The 21,267-nt window shown below is 39.1% G+C and overlaps 3 protein-coding genes across 3 annotated transcripts in view; 2 read left to right on the top strand and 1 right to left on the bottom strand.

Annotated features, from left to right (window-relative positions):
- Positions 1-3,592, bottom strand: part of LOC145464946 (serine/threonine-protein kinase PDIK1L-like) — a 3,926-nt gene extending 334 nt beyond the window's left edge. Inside the window, exon 1 of the mRNA XM_081448759.1 lies at positions 1-3,592. This exon is cut by the window's left edge and continues 334 nt beyond it. Coding sequence (XP_081304885.1) covers positions 1,987-3,036 — 1,050 coding nt within the window. The 5' untranslated portion in view covers positions 3,037-3,592 and the 3' untranslated portion in view covers positions 1-1,986.
- A 1,976-nt stretch (positions 3,593-5,568) lies between these two features.
- LOC145464947 (uncharacterized) lies at positions 5,569-8,214 on the top strand. Its single transcript, XM_081448760.1, has one exon. It carries the CDS (start codon positions 6,605-6,607, stop codon positions 7,277-7,279), a length of 675 nt encoding a protein of 224 aa, XP_081304886.1. The 5' UTR covers positions 5,569-6,604; the 3' UTR covers positions 7,280-8,214.
- Positions 8,215-9,981: 1,767 nt separating this feature from the next.
- On the top strand, positions 9,982-20,606 carry LOC145464948 (calcium and integrin-binding family member 2-like). Its single transcript, XM_081448761.1, has 8 exons — positions 9,982-12,081; positions 12,170-12,204; positions 13,294-13,408; positions 13,904-14,008; positions 14,436-14,478; positions 14,725-14,831; positions 19,841-19,929; positions 20,259-20,606. The coding sequence occupies exons 1-8, from the start codon at positions 12,031-12,033 to the stop codon at positions 20,278-20,280; spliced, it is 567 nt and encodes a 188-aa protein (XP_081304887.1). The 5' UTR covers positions 9,982-12,030; the 3' UTR covers positions 20,281-20,606.
- The last annotated feature ends 661 nt before the right edge of the window (positions 20,607-21,267 follow it).

Raw genomic sequence — 21,267 nt, 5'->3', positions numbered from 1 at the left:
AAGATTAAAGGTTAATTAAAGGAAAATCATCAATACCCCCACGCTTGACAAGAACCAGGCTATGGTGTCCGTCAATATGCCACAAGCTATTTGGAGCAGCCACAGAATACGCTCTCCTAGAAATTACGACAGCCCAGCGGATTCTAGAGTTTCCAGGGTCAACGCGGTCAATACTCTCCCTGATTCCATCCCGTTGAACTCTGAGACCTATAATGATCGAAGATGTCCGGTCACCAAGGAATACCCGAGCAAAGTCCCATGATCACTCATAAAACGTTTTACGAGATTATCTACTTGCTCATCTGAAATCATCGAGCAGTCTGTTATCTCCTCTAGCCCATGTAATGTTTATGTTCAGTTGTGTATGTTTGGGGTCATTTGTCTTTGTTCTACTCCTTCATATAATAAGGCTTCCTTCGTCCGCCATATTGCGTTCAGAAATTGTAGAGCGTGAGCTGGGACCTAATGATGCGCGAAGGCGGTGCGCAGAAAATGTTGAATGAATATTGCACCGTGTTGAACCAATATTTCGATCGTGAATGTGAATGAATATAAACCGTTGAATGTGAATGAATACATCCCGTGAATGTGAGTAAATATATTCGTGAATACGAAATACGTCGTTAAATGTGAATTAGTATATTTATTGAATATTAATTAAGTTGCTGAATGTGAATAAATATATTCGTGAATAATAATAACGACATTAAATGTGAATGAATATAAACTTTGTGAATTTTGCACCATTTCGCCAACCATATACAACAACCAATAGAAATGATGTAATGAGCCAATCGGAATTCAACGCCAGAAAACGGAACTGGTGTCAAGAGCGGGAAAACGCGCTTAAACCAAATCATGGCCAAGCGTTTGGTCCTGATTAATTTGGGCACCTACTAGCTTTTTGAACCTTTTTCTAGCTTATTTTTTACAAAAACCAAACAAAACAAAACAACCTTCTACAGTCAATCGAAAAAGCAACATAACACTGGAAATTCTGATCTTTTTTAGTTTAGTTCTTTTAGGCAAAGAGATTGCAACTAACGTAAGGACTACCATAATGAATTCTACAAGAAATCAGAACCAACAAAAGTTTAATAATTTTGATTTTCGCGAAGTTGACATTTCGGTGACTGAAAAACCGTGCAAGACAGCCCGATTAAATTGTCTGGTGCAACAGTTTTCGGTACACCCAATAACTTCATGTCCTACAGTAAACATGTGTTGTACTAAACCAGTGCAATAATATTGTGGACAACCGTACTTCTCATTAAGTTAATTTTGGCAAATACTTAGTAAACGATTCATGAAATTAGCGAAAGACAGACTCTCGCGAAATAAATAGGCATTATCTCCTACGATATTCCACTATTGCAAGCCATTGCAATCCGGTAGTGATGCTCTCCCAGTTTAGCTTTGGTTACAGCCTGCGTGCAGACTGGAATAATCAATAGAATACCTAGATGACAAGACTTTCGCGCGACATGATGTCCCTACCTTTCTTCAAACATTAGTTGCTGACGTTCCTAACACTGAGAGAAAGTTACGCTATACGTCGCGTCTAGAAAATTTTTGCTGCCGTTCCCTTCTGTCCTTTTCCAAAAATTAAAAACCTTTGCGATCTAATTTGCAATTTGTTTCAATCTCCCTCACAACGGAATCGGAAACATTCACACTTCTCTTAAACTTCCAATATTATCCTCATGGTTATATTTATAATTTTCAACCAACATTCTTTACATTTTCGGTGACTTGTAAAAAATTTAGCGTGTTTAATCAAGTATATTAGCATGTAGACGGAAATTGTACCATTATAATTAATTGATCACAAAAAGCTATACAGCAGTTAATTTCAGTATTTTTGATATATAATATCTGAGGATTTTAAAACTTATACACACAGGCATGTAAGCGAACATTTTTCTTTTGTAATATTGGCTTGCCCTCTGGATCAGCGGTTGATTTGATTTCATATCTGTAAACGAACTAGGCAATAGAACAGTTGTCCCTGATTCTTGACCGTCGCACTTTTCCTGTTTTTGAGCGTTGAGTGTGAAGGTTCTCTTCATCTGACCATTGCAGGCGAATACCGGTGGCAATCTCCTCGATTCTGTAGTAGATTTCCTCCGCTCGGGGCCGTTCGTGCGGGACATAATTCAAAGTATCCAAGATCAAAGTTCGGAATCCATTCTCCTCATTCAGCAGATAACCGTGAGTGAATTCGGTCATTGCAGCGCGGCCGAGCACTGCCATAGCGTATCCGAGACCAATCTTAACCTCGCCTGAAACCTTCACAAAGGCGCCGTACCATCGCTTCTCGTTGTTGGAGAAAGCAAAGTCTCGCACAAGAATCGCGTTAAATAACACTCCCAAGGAAAAAATGTCTGCTTTTTCAGTATAGTGGCAAGTAAATACCTCTGGAGCCATCCAGTGAGCTGGACCAGTCCCCGAACGCATATAATACTGCGCTAAACCACGGTTCGAACATGGTAAATCCACTCTTTTCAGAGCCAAAAACTCTCTTGCCAAGCCAAAGTCGCCAAGTTTCAAATCCTCTCTCGTGGAATCCGTTAGCAAAACGTTATCTGGTTTTAAATCACGGTGAACGATTTGACAAGAGTGGAGATAGTTCAACGCACTCGCCATTTGACTCAGCCATTTTAGGGTTTTCTCTTCACTACTGGGTTGAGACAGTCTGTCGTTCAAGGTACCACCAGAACAGTATTCAGTTAAGATCAGCACGTGAAATCCCCCTCGAGAGTCTTCAAACTGGTCAGCCGCTATGATTTTAACGATGAAGTCATGATTCACCCGACGGAGTGTTTCAACTTCGCTGATTGCCTTGCCAATGGACAATGGGTTCAAACACACGACATCTTTCAGAGCGTAACAAACAGAATCACTAGCAAGAAGGTCTCTTGCCTTGAATACAACACCAAAAGCACCACTTCCAAGTTGTCTCTGTATCTCAAGCTCGATTCCCTCGACAACTATTACTTGGCCGATGGGGAAAGAAGCAACTGTGTTGGAAGACATGTTTTTCACAGGCGCCAGGCACTTAACTTCGCATGAAGTTTTCTCACATCTTTAAGAACTCGGTCAACATCGCCACTTAAGTCGATTGCAAGATAATCCAATATAAAAGGCATGTTTATTTTGAACACAAAAGCAATATTTTACTTTGCTGTTGAAAAACTGAAGCAATATCATGTGTTTCTCCTATCACGTATATTATAATTATCGCACGTCTTAGATTTTTCAGTCTATGGAATTAAAAAACACTAAATGACAAATCAACGAGTATTTATCGCAATGTTCAAAGTAATCAGTCGGGACGAAACTCGACTTTAAAACGTGGTCGAATTTTTAAGTTTCCCATATTAAAAATATTGCAACTATTTTCATCGCCTCGCCATCGTCTGTCGCCTTCAACTCCTAATGGGTCAGCCGTACGATTTGCCAAGTAAAAATCTATTCTACAGAGCTCGACATTAACGCTAATCACACCTTAATGCTAAGGCTAATGCGAGTGTTTTGTTTTTGGCTTTGCGGGAGAAATATATACACACTAGCAAACATTTGCAATTAAGAAACGTCCATGTCTGCAAAACATTTCAAGAAAACCATTCAATGCCAAGAAAGAGACTATGAACGACATCTAAGACAAACAGCAGCCGAAAAGAGCACGTGTGAGCCACCGGCCAGCGGTTTTGTCATATACCATCCATCTGCACATTCGCGTTGTTGTTTTTCGTTGCCTTGGGACTTGCCTAAAATACCTGTCTCCTTCAAGAGGCCCTCGACCTCTTATGCGAACGAGAATGGCAATGAAGACCTCGAGCCTTTGAAGTCGGTATCAAACCAAGTTGATTTCCAGAATTCACTCCAAAGAGAATGTAACCTCGTAAGTAAAAAATTTGCTGGTTTACTAGTGGGAAAAAAATCTTACTAGAAAAACTTTGCTAGTTGACTAAAAGCTTAACTTGAAGCTCTGATTATACAAAATCAAATCATCATACCTGGGTATATTGGGCATGAATGTATATTGCGATATACGTAGGTATGTCCAAATGTTGCTTAAAATAGGTGGCAGAGCCAGTAACGTAGAAAAGAATATGCGTGTCTGAAAATTATCCAATCAACAAAAAATGCAGTAAAACCAATATACACCTTACCATTCATAACTACGACATATTAAAAATCTACCTTGACTTCAGGATGAGGGGAAGAAAAGAAAAGACTCACATGGATGTTCTTTTAGGGTTGAACGAAAAGCTTTTGTTTTATTCCCTAAGACTCAGAACGAAAATAGAATTTTAGTAATTACACTTAGGTCATATGGGTCTAGTTGTACAATTTATTGACTCTGAGTAAGGGTACAGATTACTGATCAGTGCAGTGACGAAAAACGACGTAATTTGATATTTTAAAACCACTAAAGTTCAGCCTCGTTCCCAGTATGTTGCTTCGGAAGGTGCAGTGAGACTGGAGAAGAAATAACACAATGACGTCAGAGTAAACAAAAGGCAGAACCGGGCAAAGCTAGGCAAATTTTGCTCGGACACACACTAAACATTCACATTTCCCTGATAAATAAACTCAAGGCTATACCGATTAAGTGACCAAGAGAAGGTATCCTCTCTCATATCAGTGTACTATTCCATGTTTCATGGTTTTTAATAGCCTTCACTGTTAGTTTATTATCACATCTCAATAAACCAGCCGTCATTTCGTGGACGACAGCTACGGACCCACGTGGAAAATATTCATTTATTAGGGCGCACGCATTTATAATTAACGAAGGAGAAGGCGAGCGCAGATGAAACGAAGGAATCGCAGTTTTTTTTGTTTTTTTTTGGCCTGCACAACGCAGGAATCTTTTTCGTCTATTCACCTCTAAAAGAAATGCTACATTCAACGGACATTGTAAACGTAGCGTCCTTTCCTGTCTGTCGCGTGCGTTTCGATACGCGTGACTTTAATACCAATTCATCAATTACTATGCAATTTTATTTCAGTTCTCTTCGACGTATATGGAAACATTTTAGCCCATCTAGCGCCTCACATTCTCATTTTTCTCCTCTGAGCTAAGTTGCTAAGATCGTTTTGTGCCGCTTCTGATCAATGAGCATCACCCCTTGGCCCCTATTGTTTTCTCGCGCCAAACAAACAGGTCTAAATCGTATCCTTTTTGGGTAAAAACTCAATTCACATTTCCCGATCGTAATTTTGTCAACTGACTTTGACGGTCGAAGTGTTTTACATGTAATTGATGAAATAACCAGCGCAAAGTGATTGTATCTTACGGGCCTAAATTTTCACTTCACACTTGAATATTCCCAAACTATTGTCTCAATCAAAAATTCGAAGGCTAATTCGGGAAGTGACAAATAATTTCATTAAAATTGTCAAATGAAATTGAATTTGCATTGGCAGGTGAACTATGACTCCGCTTTAAAGCTATCAGATTTTCTTAGATTTTACGAAAATGCTGAAGACAAAAAAAAAAAACATCGAAATAGGTACATGTTTTAATATAAAAGACTTTTATATATTGTCAACGAAGCGCTCTCCAGTAATGGAAATTCTGTTAAACGAATTTACATGGCAAGGACAAGTCATGTCTATAATTAAACGTTTCGTCAAAGAACAGATCAGGCAAACAATAAGATCTAGAGGGTATATCAATGTTTTAACGGAGTAGTTGGAAAGATCCACGGCATTTATGGTGACGTGTCACTTTTCTTCGGTCTGTTGATCACAAAAACAAGTCAGGCAGCTTTGCTTTGAGTCTTTAATTGAAACGAGGGGATCTGAAAGAATTTTGACAGTCCATGTACCGCGTTCTCTTCGCTCAAAATTGTCACAGTTTTTCCATGGCGTTGTTTACAGCTGTTTACGGTGTCGCTGATGGGCTTATTTCCGAGCGGGTAAATTTGTTCAATAAATTTGATTGTATATATTCTAGTTGCACCACTGGTATGTAACATTACTGCAGGTGCTCTTTCTCTATGTCTCTCTCGCGATCTAAAAACGAATGAAGAAAAAAAAAAAGAATTTCGTCGCCTTCAAAACCATTTACGACCCAAACGTTAACTTCTTAACCCACAGAATCGAGAGAAAATTCCGCATAATTCAAACGTTTTTAAAAGTCTGTCAAAATCTGTCACGTAACGCAGTGCTAGGGGATTCCCCGTTTTCGTTCGTAATCAGCGTCGCCATGGTGACTGCCCGGACATGCCCGCTGTTCTCTCGTATGATTGGTCAAACGTCCGTTCTTAAACAAAAGAACCGTTTTTAGAAACACTACGTCATGCCAATAAATAAAAACTTGATCCATTCGTGGTGCAATCTTTGTAGGCTCTTGCACTGGTTTAAACCGGTCACCTATAAAACAGCTCTTCATTTCTAGCGATCCCTTCGAACTGAACGCACGTGTTGTGATCGAGTCTGTGATTGTCATTCGTGAAAGACTCTCCGTTCCTCCGCTTTGCAGTCCATCCGAAAGCCATCCAATCCAATTCAACTTCTTTGTGCCTACGGAAGAGCCGATTTGCAGTGATTTTTGGCGCCGCTCATTACCAACTGATTTTAAACTTTCAACATGATGCCAACAAACCTTAACAGCAGCGACATCTCCAGATCCTTTAATGATGACGAAGTTCTTGTCGGCAACATGGATTTTTCAGAGCTAGGCCACTTCTGGTTCACCTCGGAAGAGAAACAAGAAAGCGCGCAAAGTGTCCCAGAATCAACCCTGGACCTAAACGGGATGCCCGCATGGCTTAGCGAGACCTTTCAACCACAACACATTTACGAAGACGATGAACAAGACGATAAAGCCTCAGAGCAATCGATTTTGAGCCCATCTCTGTCTGAAAGCAGCTCTACAAGCACCGGACACTTTTTTCCGCAAGAAATGAGCGCCAAAGTAGCTCTGTTTACAGACAAAGAGCTGCGAGAGCTTGGTGTTAAAGAGATAAACACCCTCCTGAAACTTAGGGGGCTGTCAAAGGAGGAGGTTGCACAAGTGAAGCAAAAACGAAGGACACTGAAAAACAGGAGCTACGCGCAGCATTCCAGAATGCGACGAATCGAGAATAAGAACAATCTTGAAATCACAAGAGATAACTTAATGAAAGAGCTGGAACAAGTGCAAAGGCAGCTGGCTGTCACCGCCCGCGAGCGGGATTTCTTCAAGAACAAGTACGTGAAGCTTTTGGCCCAAGTTTCCAAGATGCCAGGACGAGTCCTCAAGATCAGCCCTTTAGAAACATGAACTAGACGTATCTTTCCACGAGGAAAGGGTTTGCTCTTAGAGAAACTAGATTAGAAACGCATTGTACATGTACAAGTAGAACGGAAAAGTTGTGAATTCGCTAGCGTGCGAAGAACTTGACTTCGTACGCGATCTGCGATCTTTAGCTCAGAATGAGTGAACTTATCATAGGTAACAGGCTCGTTGTTGTTTTAAAGATTTTACTATCAACCGTGGACATTTTAGCCCGTCGCTTTTCATGTGGTTTTCTTCTCGCGCATAACGAGCCGACGTCGCAGAACGTTTCCGAACGTTGCGTGACGTAATGAGTTATTCTTGTTTATGTTGTGGTAAAACCGCTGACTAAGTGGAAGAAATGTCAATCAATCACATGTATGTACAGAAGCGTAACAAATGCTTAACGTTCGTATAACAAACCTGTTATAACGTGTATTTAAGATGGACATACTGAAGCCAAAAAAAAAAAAAAGAAATTCAAAGAAAAATAACAAAAGAAAATTATTGAAAAAAATTAAATATTTTTGTCACAAAAAAAAAAATAAAACACAAGACAAGCAAATGTGAATAAAAAATTGTGCTATTCAACCCTAAGAACTTTGTTACAATAAAAATTCAATGCCAATGTAAATCTTGGGAGAATACAGGGGAATTTTTTTACAGTACCCTGACCCAAGTGGCTGTTATTGTTAGCAACATTGTTAATGGATAAGATTGTAAATAGTATTTAAAATCTCAACAAAATCAAAAGGCTGCAACAGACAGTCCGATTTTAGTTTCTTCATTACTTCGTAGTGAAGAAACATTGGTGAGATTCACTGGTGTTTGTGTAATACTGAACAAAATAATATTGTATGTTGAAATAAAAGCACTGTTACTAGTTCTTGTCATATTGTGTTATTTATACTCTTTATGTCCCTCACTTTTACCTTGATAATCTTCAAAGAGCAAATGCCACAAAGTCAAAATGTTGCCAGAAATTTTCACCCCTGGACAGTATTCATTCTCCAAGTTTGTAAAAAACAACAGGGGGCTAGGGAGGATCATTTCCAGTCATCAGCTTTTGAGTAGGGCTGACATGCCCTGCTGGAAAAACAATGAAAGGAAAAGGCTAAAAATAAGCCCTGAGCTAATACTTGAGCAAAGGCAGGAAATAGTCATAAGAGTTTTGGCATTTCAAAAGTGTTTTGGTTTATATTGATCTATTCTTCTTTTAGGGGGTGGGGAGGAGGGGGGGGGGGTGTCGTCATTCTATATAACAGAATTACAAGCCCCACACTTGTGATGACTGATCAACATCTCACATTGTGGTGAATAAACCACAGTTGAACCCCGCAAAGCCCCTGGCTCACACAATGTCTACCCTGCTCAACATAGAGGTCCTATAAATACAAGAAGTTTCTAAGGTGATCATGGTGTAAATAGTGTCCCCAATTAGTTTTTTTTTTTAAAGCCAAATACTTATGAAGTCTTTCATTCATTCATTCATTCATTCATTCATTCATTCATTCATTCATTCATTCATTCATTCATTCATTCATTCATTCATTCATTCATTCATTCATTCATTCATTCATTCATTCATTCATTCATTCATTCATTCATTCATTCATTCATTCATTCATTCATTCATTCATTCATTCATTCATTCATTCATCATGCAGCATCTAAATAAAACACAGGGTTTAACAAAAATTACGATGAATGGCCTACCATTTTGCAATGCATGCATTGTTGTCACATTCTTCCAATGCAGGGAGCCCTGTAACTTTATAATTTACCTGAATTGCTTCTGTAACAGTTTTACAGTTTTATTTAAATTCCATAAGTCAAGAACAAGAGTCCATCAATCAGCCAAATCTTTAGCAAGCATTCCTACAAACACAGGACAAAACTGAAAATAGTTCAGCACCATATATCAAGATAACCACTACACACCAAAACATGTGATACATGTTAAAGCCTTGGGAGTCCAAATAATTTCCAGAACTAAAAGCAACTAATGGCATCACTGCTCTCCCTAGATGGGATGCTTACCAATTTGATTTTAGGCCAGCTGCTGTAAACAGAAGCCATATTTTGTTTGCTAGCCTTTTCCAGGCTCTTGCTTGTTCTTATGCTGTTCCTTAAGGAACCAAAACATTAGAACAGGCCAGATTGAGCAGTGAGAAGTATGGAAAATTGTATGCCCACTTTCTAGCTGTCGGTAACTTTATATCTTTTATGTGTCTGTCACTGGCCAATTTTATAAGCTGTTATCTACGTACGGCTCACTCAACCAGCGTTGTCAAATGTCGCCAGCTACCAATGAAAATCACCATGTAGTTCATGAACCTGAGCTATTCTGCTGCTTTGTAGGGTTGTTATTCTGATTCTCCTGAATCAGATGACAAAATCAGCCACTTAGTCCAACAATAAAGCCATCAACTTTATGACAACTCTGCTCAAGTAGTTTTCTTTTGTCAAGAGTGAAAGGTATATTAGGCATCTTGTTTTAAAACTGCACTAATAATAATCAGTTGATACTTACTGTAACAAACAAATCTTCATCTTTTCACATCAAGTTATGACCCTTCTCCTTCATGCTTTGGCCATGAATCAACAAGAAAAAACTTTCTCTGGCTTTAAACACATCTTTCAGGCTTGAAAGGCTTTAAAAGAAAAGACATAATTATGTCCTATCAACATTTAGTGTTCTTAAAAATGATTTCTTTTGAGAAGATATTTAAAACAGTCACACAGAAGTTTGGAATACAATGTAAATAATCTCAGTACAAAGCTTTTGTCCAGTTGTTACTCGTACTTCTGGTGGATTCCTTCTTAATAACTTGAGAAAATACATACGACACTGGAACATTTCACAGGTCCTTTCTGTTCACTGGGAGGATACACAGTGGCCAAATGGTAAACAAGCTGGATTTCTACATAATTTGAGCAGCCTGGATTCAAGCGTTAGCTGGGATCATTGCACTGTGTTCTCTAATGGACTAACACCTCACCAAGGGAGAGTAAAAATGATATAGCTCTTATTGTACGAGACATTTCGACCCAATGCAGAATTCATCTCCAGCTTCACTGGTGCTTGAATGAAGACTACATTCTTATGCCCCACCCTGCTCCCCCAGGGCTAAATTAATGGAATTATGTGTGCTAAAGGCATCCATGGTCAAATGTTGATCGATACCCTTAATCAATACCCTTGATCAACCCTCAATCGATACTCAATCAACACTTCAGTTGACACTTGATCAACAGTCGGTCAAGAGTCGACTAATTTTTGATAGATGTGTGTGAGTCAGTTGACACTCATTTTCAATCGAGCGTACATCGAGTGTTAGCCGAGTATTGATCGGGATTTTGATTGAGTGGCGATTGCAGATTTAATTGAGGGTATCATTAAGTGACCTAGTATTAATCGACACTTGACCATGGATGCCTTTTAATAGTACACTTGATCCAAATTATCAATGTATACACATCACCATCATACATCATCACACCATAACCAACCTAACATAGAAGTCATTTCCGAGATGCTGTAACCTCAGTTTCAAAACGTCAGTCATGGTGCACAACCTTTCATGTGGAAATGAGGTTTACTTGCAAATCAAACTCATTTCCATATGAAAGGTTGTGCACCAGAACTCGTTTTGAAGAAGAGCTAAAAAGCAATTCGGAAATTGCTCATTATGTTGCTTTCTACTTAACACGAGGCCTTTTTTAAACATTGGCTAGACCTATACATAAGCATCAGCTGATCATTGCGACACGAGCATGGGCAGATCTGAGCAAAGTAGTCAAGTCAAGCAAATATCGGCTTTAACTACACTGCCATACAACCTTTGTTTTATTTTTTGTATTAAAATCATAGAATAGATCGGTAATAGGTAATTTAACGTAAAAATCCTTACCTCCTCTCTTTTATGTCGTCCTGCCCGCCTCCAGTTGCTGGCCGGCCCACGTGACAGCTTGTAGGTCTCGGCTGCCGAAGCAATTTCTTCAAACGGAGTGGGAAATGGAAACGAAAGCTTTCAAATTTCAATTTATTTCAAGTATCTCGACCCAAAATATATCGCTCAAAGAATTTATTTTATAAGTTGGAGGTTAAACAGAAACCTTTGTCAATAGCATACAAGGTAGGATCATGAGCGCGCTTATAATCTGGAATCTCTCTCTCTTCCACGTGCACACCTGGATTCTCTTGAAAAGTGATACAAGACATACAAGGTTGGCAGAAGTTTAAGGGTTTCGAGCTATGATTCACTACTTTAACGAATCGTTTCCGTAATCTCGGTACATTTCATTTCAATCTTCCTTTACTAGTGTGTGATCTTGAATTCCTTGCATGGTAACAAATTGAAAGTCACGCAAGTCACGCAACGTTATCCGGCGCGAATAATTTCGAGTCAGAAAAGGACGATTATAATAATTCTTCGAGAAGATATTAATTATTAACAAATGAGGTCGGTAACAGCGGGGATAATGCAAAATGGAAGCTCTTTATAAGCTGCAGACACAACGGGTATTCAAACAAAAAATGCAAACAACATGGTCTTTTAATAGACGTACCAATGTAATTCCTTGTTTTGTTTTAGTTTTTCTAACGGAGCAAAACAGGTGCAAGAGATCACGGATGTGAAACTAAATCAATACCATCCACTTCGGAAAAGAAAACTTGTTTTCTTGCCGCACAGTTTTCTTGCCACACGGTTTTCTTACCACACAGTTTTCCAAAATAGTTCGTTTAGTTTACCATGGGAAACAAACAGGCAGCTTTCACGGAAGACCAGCTCGAAGACTATCAGGTTTTCAATTTTTAATAATTTCTCGCCGTTAAACCTTTTCTTAAATCGTCATTCTTAACTGATCGATATTTACTTTTTTCCTGTTTAGGATTGCACTTACTTTAATCGAAATGATATTTTAAGGTAGGTCTCTCCGGTGTTTCAACTCCAGTATCATGGCTAATGTTTATCTTTAAAAGGATGTTTTCAATTCTTTACTGTCATTATTTCAACGCTGCCTGTAGCATGCTTCGCGTGAGGTAGACCACAGCCGAAATATAAGAACAGAATCGCATATCTTAATATAAACCAACTATTTTGTAAAGGGGCACTCCACCAATTTCTAGCACAATGAGAATTTGGCGACTGAGATGAGCTTAAAATAACATATTTAGCCACATCATTTAATAGAGACCCAGACATTAATTGGCTTATAAAACGATGGTGCATAATATCCGAGGATCCCACAACATTTTGTAGCTGGCAAGGATGGAAATTAGTTTCAATACGGACAAACATATGCAAATCTGCAGCAAATATTCAGCCTAATTAGGTTCGATTTTCTAACTTCAGTTGTAAGATGCAAGACAAGGATTTAATTAATACATCATGGTCATACACTCAAGTGCAATGATTTATTTCCTCAGTATTTCTTTAAATTTTCAATAATAAGACTAGACAAATATAAATTTGTCCCTGGTACTAACATAGCTCGATGTTAACACTCGAGCTGCAAGCGAAGTGCTTATTTTACTCTCTCGAGTTTAGATCTGATCTAGTTGTGAATCTCGTTCACGCTTGTAAACGTTTGCGCTCTGCCCCAGTCTCTTGTTTGCAGTAGGCTATGTAAACATGACTAGTTCAGTCAAAGCCCGGGAAAGCAGTAATCTCCCCTGAGATTTTATTCGAAGCCCCTGAAATGATTATCAAGCTATGGCTATTGTAACAGAAGATGAAAAGTAAGAGGCCTTATTTCCCAAGGTAATCTTCACATCACTCCCAGTTTTGTAAGTCCCAGAAAAGCCTAGAAAAAGCTGAAACGAATTTTAATTTTATCACTTGGACAGCACGCGGGTTTACAAAAATGTTCACCCTCACACGAAAACATTCCCGCAACGCGTGTGGCAAAATTATCGGTGGGAGAACTGGGTTCCAACTCTAAAAAATGATAACCTTGGGAATAGCTTTCTTATCCCTCTTCCTCTCTTGGCTATTGATTTTATTTTTCCTTAGGATTCATCAGAGATACAGAGACCTGAACACAGACCTTATACCTGAGGACTTCACGGAACTGGATGTTCAACCAAAGTTGAAGTATAAGTTTCTCCAACAACTTCCAGAATTGAAAGTAAGGCACACTTAGAACCACCAGCGGTGTTCCTATGACCAATATTCCTTAGTTCGTACTTCCAATTCCACACTAAGCTAAACGTAATCGTTCCTTTGGCTTTGCAACTTAGTTTTACCGCGTTTGGCAAAATTGGTCTGCGAGTTATGACTTTCCCAGGAGCGACCTCCTGCTTTCTCGCCTTGTCAAAGTTTTCGAAATCATCTTTCCGGTGAAAAAGCCGTGAGGCGACCGCTTAGACTTGCCGGCCATAAGTTAAGCTGCGAAAAGCGTTTAACGATTCTGATGAGAACGGCATCACAGAAATTCTAAGAAGAGAAGATCTTTTGTCAAAGCAAGCTGACAAGAAGACGCAACTATGTCTGGTCTCACTGCCTAAGCCTTAACACTGCGCTTAGCCTCTACCGAAAACCATTGCTATTACATTCATAAGTTGAGTATCCCGTGACTGACTTATTTGTTATAGTCTGTACTTTGTTTTATATTTTATGGCAGGAAAATCCCTTTAGACGACGAATCTGTGAAGTTTTTTCACCTGACCGGGACGGCAGCTTGACATTTGACGATTTCCTCAACATGATGTCAGTACTGAGCGAGTCAGTAAGTTCGTATTGCACGGGACCATGTTTAGAGCAGTTTTTCCTCTGCGGGTCGTCAATAATCTGTCCATGATTACTTTAGTTGGTTTTCTTCTTTTAAGCCTTGTGATTGGTTAAAGAGAATTTACATACGTCACTTACGCAGCCAATCATATGCAAAGCCATCACCAGTCCTGGCGTGTTTTCCCGCTGCTTCATTTTGTACGTTTGCTTCGATATTCCACAGGTTTCCACGGATTTTTTCTTGTTCTACCATAGTTCTTCTCCAATTTGTTGTTTATTATGTTTCTATCGTTACTGTGGTTGCCGCTAACGAATCAGTATATTGTTAATAACGATAATAATGACTCCTGGTTTTACTGGAGTCTTCACGGCAGGGTCTAAATTTAAAGTGAAAAGATTTTTCTCCTGATCTGATCTTTCCACAGGCTCCCAGAGAACTCAAGACAAAATACGCGTTCAAGATATTTGGTAAAGTTACTAAATGACCTGTCGTTTCACCGTTTGTTTATCATACGCTGTGAAGACCTCACTTCAATGGATAGCTAGTGGATTTGCACCTTATGTTTCTGTGTTATGTATTCACCACACCCACATTCGTACCTACATTTCTTGCAAAACTGCTGACACGGCAGTTTGCGATTATGTTTGGAACGGCCTGTTTTCACATATACTTTTTGTATTCATTCGTTATTTCTGCTCTCTCCGTCTATCAAGACTTTGATCAGGACGACTACCTCGGCAAGGAAGATCTCAAACAAACCTTGCGAGCCATCACAGCTAATGAACTTACAGATGAGGAAATGGAGTTTGTTTCTGATAAGGTATAGTCATAAGCATTTCTTTTTTTAAGAAATTTGAAAAAGCTTTTAGCGCAGTTTCCTCTCCACTCCATATATATTTATATTATGCAATAAAAAAATACAGCCAATCAGAATCAGGAAAGTCGTCGATGGTATTGCAGCCAACCTTCCCATCGTGCGTTACGTGTGTGTCGCATTCAAGTTGTATTGGCCGACACCGCGGAAATACGTTTTTTGACGTCACCGTAACTGGTCAGTGGTCATCACCATCAGGCTGTGCTGTCCTTCGATCGATCAGTTCTCCGAGATCAGTATTTTGGTTCGTTTTAAGGTCGAAAATATCCTTGATACTTCTCGTTATTGGTGAGTTTGACGTCCTTAAATGGGTTTTTAATACTCAAACAATGTTCCGGTAATGAATAGGGGTACAGGGGAGTCATTTTGTGTGGAGTAATGTGTAGTTTGCTGACTCGAGCCTGGATCGTGTTGCTTCAGTCGCCCTCGCCTCAGAATTGTCGAAAACAACGATGGGTATCCAGCAAAGCAGAAGATTGGTTCTGTATGAAGCTTTTGCAAGGATTTTGAAGACTAGTTGGATTGCAAGTGTAATTTGCGTGAAGTGGTTAAGGTGCATGTAAGTCGGGACCGTTTTATTCACACTCACTTTGCGCCGACATGTGGTGCTTGTTCATTTAGATTATATTTCGCAACGCGTCAAAGAAACTTTGATAAGAATTTGTCGTTAAAGACTGGCTTGTTTGGCGTTTCTATCACTTTTCTGACTTTCTGCGCCTTTTGGAACAGGTGAAATAATTTTTTTGTACCTGCCGTTTGTTGTCAGAATAAAACATTTGTTCATTTCATTCACAAGATATTTCTCTATCATTAAAGATTGTTTAAGCCTACATTTATATATGATGGTGGCGTTTGCGAAGGGAGTAGAGATCGAAAATATTGTGATTTGTTGGCGGCAGCGAACGCTGGAAATACTGAAAACATTCAACACCGCTCAATATGTTCGGTTCATAGACCATTTTTCCTCGCTTGAGGTCTTTTTTGTTTACATCGATTACATGTTGATAGTACATGGAAATTTTCAAGGCCGTTTCCTTGTACATGTATGCACAGGTAACTAAATATTTTAAAATGCCCAAACACCTGAATTTGTTTACACGAAACCGCTTCCACTTATGGGATGTGGTCAAGTTTCACATCTTTTGATGCTGAAAAGACATTCAACATTTCAGAGAGGCAGTAATCAACTCTTCAATGAAACCCACTAGTTTATGTTGTTTTCTCAGTCATTTGAAGCTTTTCGATTTCTATTTCCCAATCTTACATGTGCAGTGTATCAACTGATATAAATAATTGACTGTTGTTTTTCCTTTCATTTAATTTAATTCAGATGAGCTTTGCTCAATCACTACAAAATAATTTTTACATTGTATGTGCTTAATGAATCAGACATGTACATATCACGTACTTTGAATCAATATGAAGTTAATTATGATTCCCTTAGTCATAATATTGTATCATCCTCCCTTCTGTAAGATTCTTACTTAACTTGCAACTACTTTATTACAAGACATTATAGCACCTGATGGCAATAAATTATATAATTATATGCATTTATTTTTTTCCTGTGATATTTGGCTAACAAGTGGGTTTGTTTATGTCACTGTGTCTCTGAATTGGCTTACTGTCGTCTACAAACCATTGGTAATGTATCTTCGCTACATCCAACTCAGATACTAGACACAAAAGCATGTATTAAAGAACAGATACATTTCTTACAAATTAATATTTTTTGCATTTAGTTCATCACTTAAGTTCTACAACATTGCTTTTCTCGAGTGAGAAATTTTGTGCAAAGTCTGAAGTTGTAAGTTGCAAAAACAAGTTCCGTCAGTAGTTACGAATCACTTAAAATCAGGCTCTGGTACTGTAAACTGAATGGCAGAAAGCAAGGAAATTAGAAATTGTCTCAAATACACAAGTGATAAAAGAGATAACCTTGACTGAAGTCTACAGACTCCTTTTTTTAGGTTTAGGGTTAAGGTTAGGCCTAAGGGACAAGGTGGGAGGTGCGGTGGCCTTGTGGTTAGTGCGCTCAGCAATGGATCAAGCGGTCTGTGTTTGAGCCCTTGTCAAGGACATTGTGTTGTGTTTTTGGGCAAGACACTTTTACTCTCACGGTGCTTCTCTCCACAAAGGTGTACATATGGGTATTGGTGAATATAATGCTGGGGGTAACCCTGTGATCGACTAGCATCCTATCTGGCAGGGGGTAGTAGAAATACTCCTAGTCGGTTCATGCTACAGAACCGAAGATAAGCCTGGCCTGATGGGCCACTTGGCTCTATGCAGACTTTACCTTTTACTTAGGGACAAGGTACTGCATCAAGTGGGGGAAGAGACGGTGGAGTCAGAACCTCCCACTTCCCATACCCTGTTCTCCCACTTCCCATTCCTCTATCTCTTGACTCCCACCCTTGTTCATCCTGCTCCTGTCCCCTGTAAATTAAGAGACCCAAAACATATCTTAGTCATTTAGCTGCACACCCCTTGGGCATTTCCTTTTCCTTCATTTTCAGCCTGGCTACTCTTACCCATGTCTTTCAAGTGAATGACCTATGACGTAACCACTGTCAAAGGGTTTCATTTTGGGCCTCATTTTGAGCCCAAGGGTGAATTTTTCTTTGCCCGTCGGCCTAGAAGTCTCTAAAGACACTAAATGAAAGTCAAGTAACATTTTCAGTTCTTGTTTTTGAAAGTATTTGAAGCCTTAATGAATGACAAAAATTAGCATTTTGCATTTCTCTCTGGATTCCTGTCCCCTATTCTCCCGGGCTGCCGCCCCATATTCTCCCAGGCTCCTGCCCCCTGCCTCTCCCCACCATCAACAGATGGCTGAATGTTCAGGAGAGGAGTTGCCATATGGAGAGCATTGGTCACTGTTCTCTCAGTTGGTGTTTTTACAGCATTGATGTTGTGGAAATCATCCATGGACAGTATCTAAAAGGATTTTTGCTGAGCCAAAATAGAAAAAAATTTACAATACGAGAAGTTTTCTATTGGGAAATCCAGATAATAGTAATATGTAAACAAATATTAATCTTAGAAAGTTATACAGAGTCTCAGGCTCTAAGGTAATGTGGTCAGAAATTATCTGGGTGGCCTTACAATCAGAAGATTGCTTTGTGAATACAGGGCGGGATAGCCTATTATTTATAACTAAAAATGAAATTCATTTATTGAGTTTTAATTGGAAGTTGTTATTACCCAGATTTTATGGTATTTTTATTGTCTTGCAATAACATATGCATGTATTTTTAATTACCCTTTTAACAGCTTTGTATTCCATGACTTCTGCCATCTTTAGATAATCAGATGTCATGTACTTCTTGTGGTTTTTCTAATAGCTAAATAGCTTTTTTTCTAAACTCTAATAGCTATGCAACTAGTTTAAAATAATTTTCACACTTTAGAGGCGCTAAAAGCAAAATACAAAACTGCAATAATTCGAAGTTATGACAAGAAACAAAGAAACAATAATAAACATGAAAATTTAAAATTTTATTTTCGCCAGCCTCAAGCTTACTGAAGTACAGTATAATTAAAATTGGATAATTTATGATAGAACATACCTCGGTGAATTCTTCCCCGAGTTGAGGCCAGATTTTGAACCCTTTTAGGGATTCAGTCCTACACTTGTTACACCAACGTGTGCAAGATTTATACGAAGCACTGCTTCGATTTCGGCCAACTTGGTCCATAATTCGGTGATACCGAGTGGAGACAGGATGACCGTGTTTACTTACACGAGTGCCCTCAATCGAACAAGTGGATGAACACGAGCTTGTCTTCCCGACGAATTTGATCGAAATGCCGTTGACATACCGACTCACACGGTTCAAGCCCATCAATTCAACAAACTTGAGAAGTTGATGTCCTCAGAACACCGCTACAGCAACACAAAAGCTGCTTAGGTTTAGCCTTAGCGCACATCGTAACGTAAATTGCCACTGGCTCGCCGCTTGCGACCATGAACTTTCACGAAACAACAACAATTTCACACCGTGTGCAAGTTCAGTTTTGCTTTGGCACAGTATATAATATTAACTGAGAACTAACCAACAAATGAGCGGAGTCTAAAAGCTAAGTTTACAGTGTGCGCTCTAAGTTTTGTATCTTTTTGACTGTCGACAAGACTCGCTGCGTAAACAATGTAAAAGTTGCAGAAATTTTGTAGTTGTGTTAAGGTGTACCGCTGACCGGCAAAATACTGTATCGCGCCCCAAAAAACGTATTTCCGCGGTGTCGTATTGGCCACTGTAGTTTCCATGGCATGGTATAAAATACTTATGAAACGCTTTCTTGTGGTATGCCCGCTTGTCACTTGCATTTTCTTGGTACACACACTCTCCTAAAGGTTTGTGTATATACCGACATAATACTGCTAGCCCTCATGAGATACTCCATAGTATATCAGGTTAGTGGGTCAAAATGCACGCAGCTTTGCAGAAATCATACACACTTCGAATCTAATACGTAGCTGCGTGCATGCGCTCATGATGTAATTTGCCCCTGCTGTAGGGGGCCAAATCGACGAACAAATCCGTCCAAAGAATTCTCGATACAAACTGGATTAGGATTGCGCTACACTACGTGAACGCAATCAAGGGAGAGCTTTTAGAAATATTAGGGGGGCCGATTTAAAGTGATCTACCGTCACGAAGGGAGTTCCACGTCCTTTGTAATTAATATATTTACTTTCTGTTTTGTTGTTGTTAATTGTTGTTGTTGTTGTTGCTGTCGTTGTTCATTATATTAACTGTTCAAGACGTAAAAGATTGTCCAAAACGTTTTATGACGCTCAACGCAAAAGTCCGAAATACAGTGTCCACTTTCAAAGATAAACTAATTTCAATAATTACATGAATTAAGAACCTCCCATCGTACTCGATGTTATAAAAAAAAAAACATATCATGAAAAATGTATGCATATGATTTTTGTTTTGTCTTTCAAGCTGCTAGAAGAAGCAGACCTGGATGAAAATGGCTACTTATCCTACGCAGAGTTTGAAAACGTTATTGCAAGATCGCCTGAGTTCATGAAGTGAGTTGACCGATCAACCCAGGCAACGGTTCTACGCTTTTCGCTTCACTGTGTTCTAACTCTTCCCATATTGGAGTTGGAATTTCAGGAAATCTTATTCTCCCGCTCTCAACTATCAACTACACTATCTTTCAATTCTGTTTCATTCCTGGAAAAATTTAATTTGCAGTAGAGACTAAATTCCTTTGCGACTACACAAACTCGGGACTAGTTTTAATTACCTGAAAAATAAGAAAAAAAAGGAAACAGAAAGGACCGAGGACATGATACAAGACGAATTGTAGGACGGTCTCCATGCAAAAAGGTTAACTGAATCTTGTTTCTTGCAGCAATTTCCATATCCATATATAAAGTTTGTCAAAGTGACCAGTGCGTGGACCCAAGAATCTCTTAGAACAATTCTCATGTGAAACTGACTTTGAATACTGTAAATATCGCGTTAGAACGCAGGGCTGAAAAATTTCTCCCTTCAATTGTTGGAAATTACAAAGCAGAGTCTCATTTACTGCTTGACACAATATCACGATAAATCGATATCCGTTTTATTTATTTATTTCTATAAATTTAACTCATACCGAGTAAAGCGTAACTGTATATAACTCAAGTCTTGCTTTGCGAAGCTAAAGAACCACTTAACTGGTAAAGTCCAAGGAAGGAGTGTCAAAGCTTGAAACCAAGTGGCATGTGTTTTATCCTAAATGTTTAGACTTTTCACTTCGGCGATATGTTACATCTGTAAATAAACTAACTCACATGTTTGGCGTAATCTTCCATTGATTAAAATATAAGGGTACAGAAATAGCAAAAAAACGGGAAGTAGGGTCTTTTCCATTAGTTCCTGATTTGTACTTTCTTGTTTAGCGTTGCTATTCTCCTTTTCTTCTAGAGCACTGTAGCGAGAATTCAAATATGCGTTCCAAACCCATGACTGCTGCAGGTCTCAACTGCACAAAGTCGACTCCACGGCACTCCCACACTCGTGGCGTGGGGGGCGGAGGAGACTACCATCCCCTCCAGGCAAAGCTGTTCATAATTCCCATTTCTCTAGCAGCTCCGGTTCTGTTAGAATCTGCAACTTTACCCGATCCAGCGCTACTAAGACGCTCCACAACTTGTTTAATAAGCTGTGCTCTTTCTTCTTTTGATAACTTCAATTCGTCCAACTTTTTAGCTTTTTTGTCATCCATTTCTTCAACTCTGATTTCGAAACGTCGCACCTCTCAATGCATTTTGCTTCGCGATCCCGCGTTCTGGATGAAAACAGCCGAACAAAACGGTTAACAACACCTGCTCAATTAATAATTCCAGTTACGTGTAATTACTATTCATTGCACAATA

Source organism: Orbicella franksi, chromosome 13 (genome assembly GCF_964199315.1).
Source record: "Orbicella franksi chromosome 13, jaOrbFran1.1, whole genome shotgun sequence".
Taxonomy (NCBI): domain Eukaryota; kingdom Metazoa; phylum Cnidaria; class Anthozoa; order Scleractinia; family Merulinidae; genus Orbicella; species Orbicella franksi.
The sequence above is the reverse complement of the archived record's forward strand: the minus strand, read 5'-3'. Positions and strand labels throughout refer to the sequence as shown.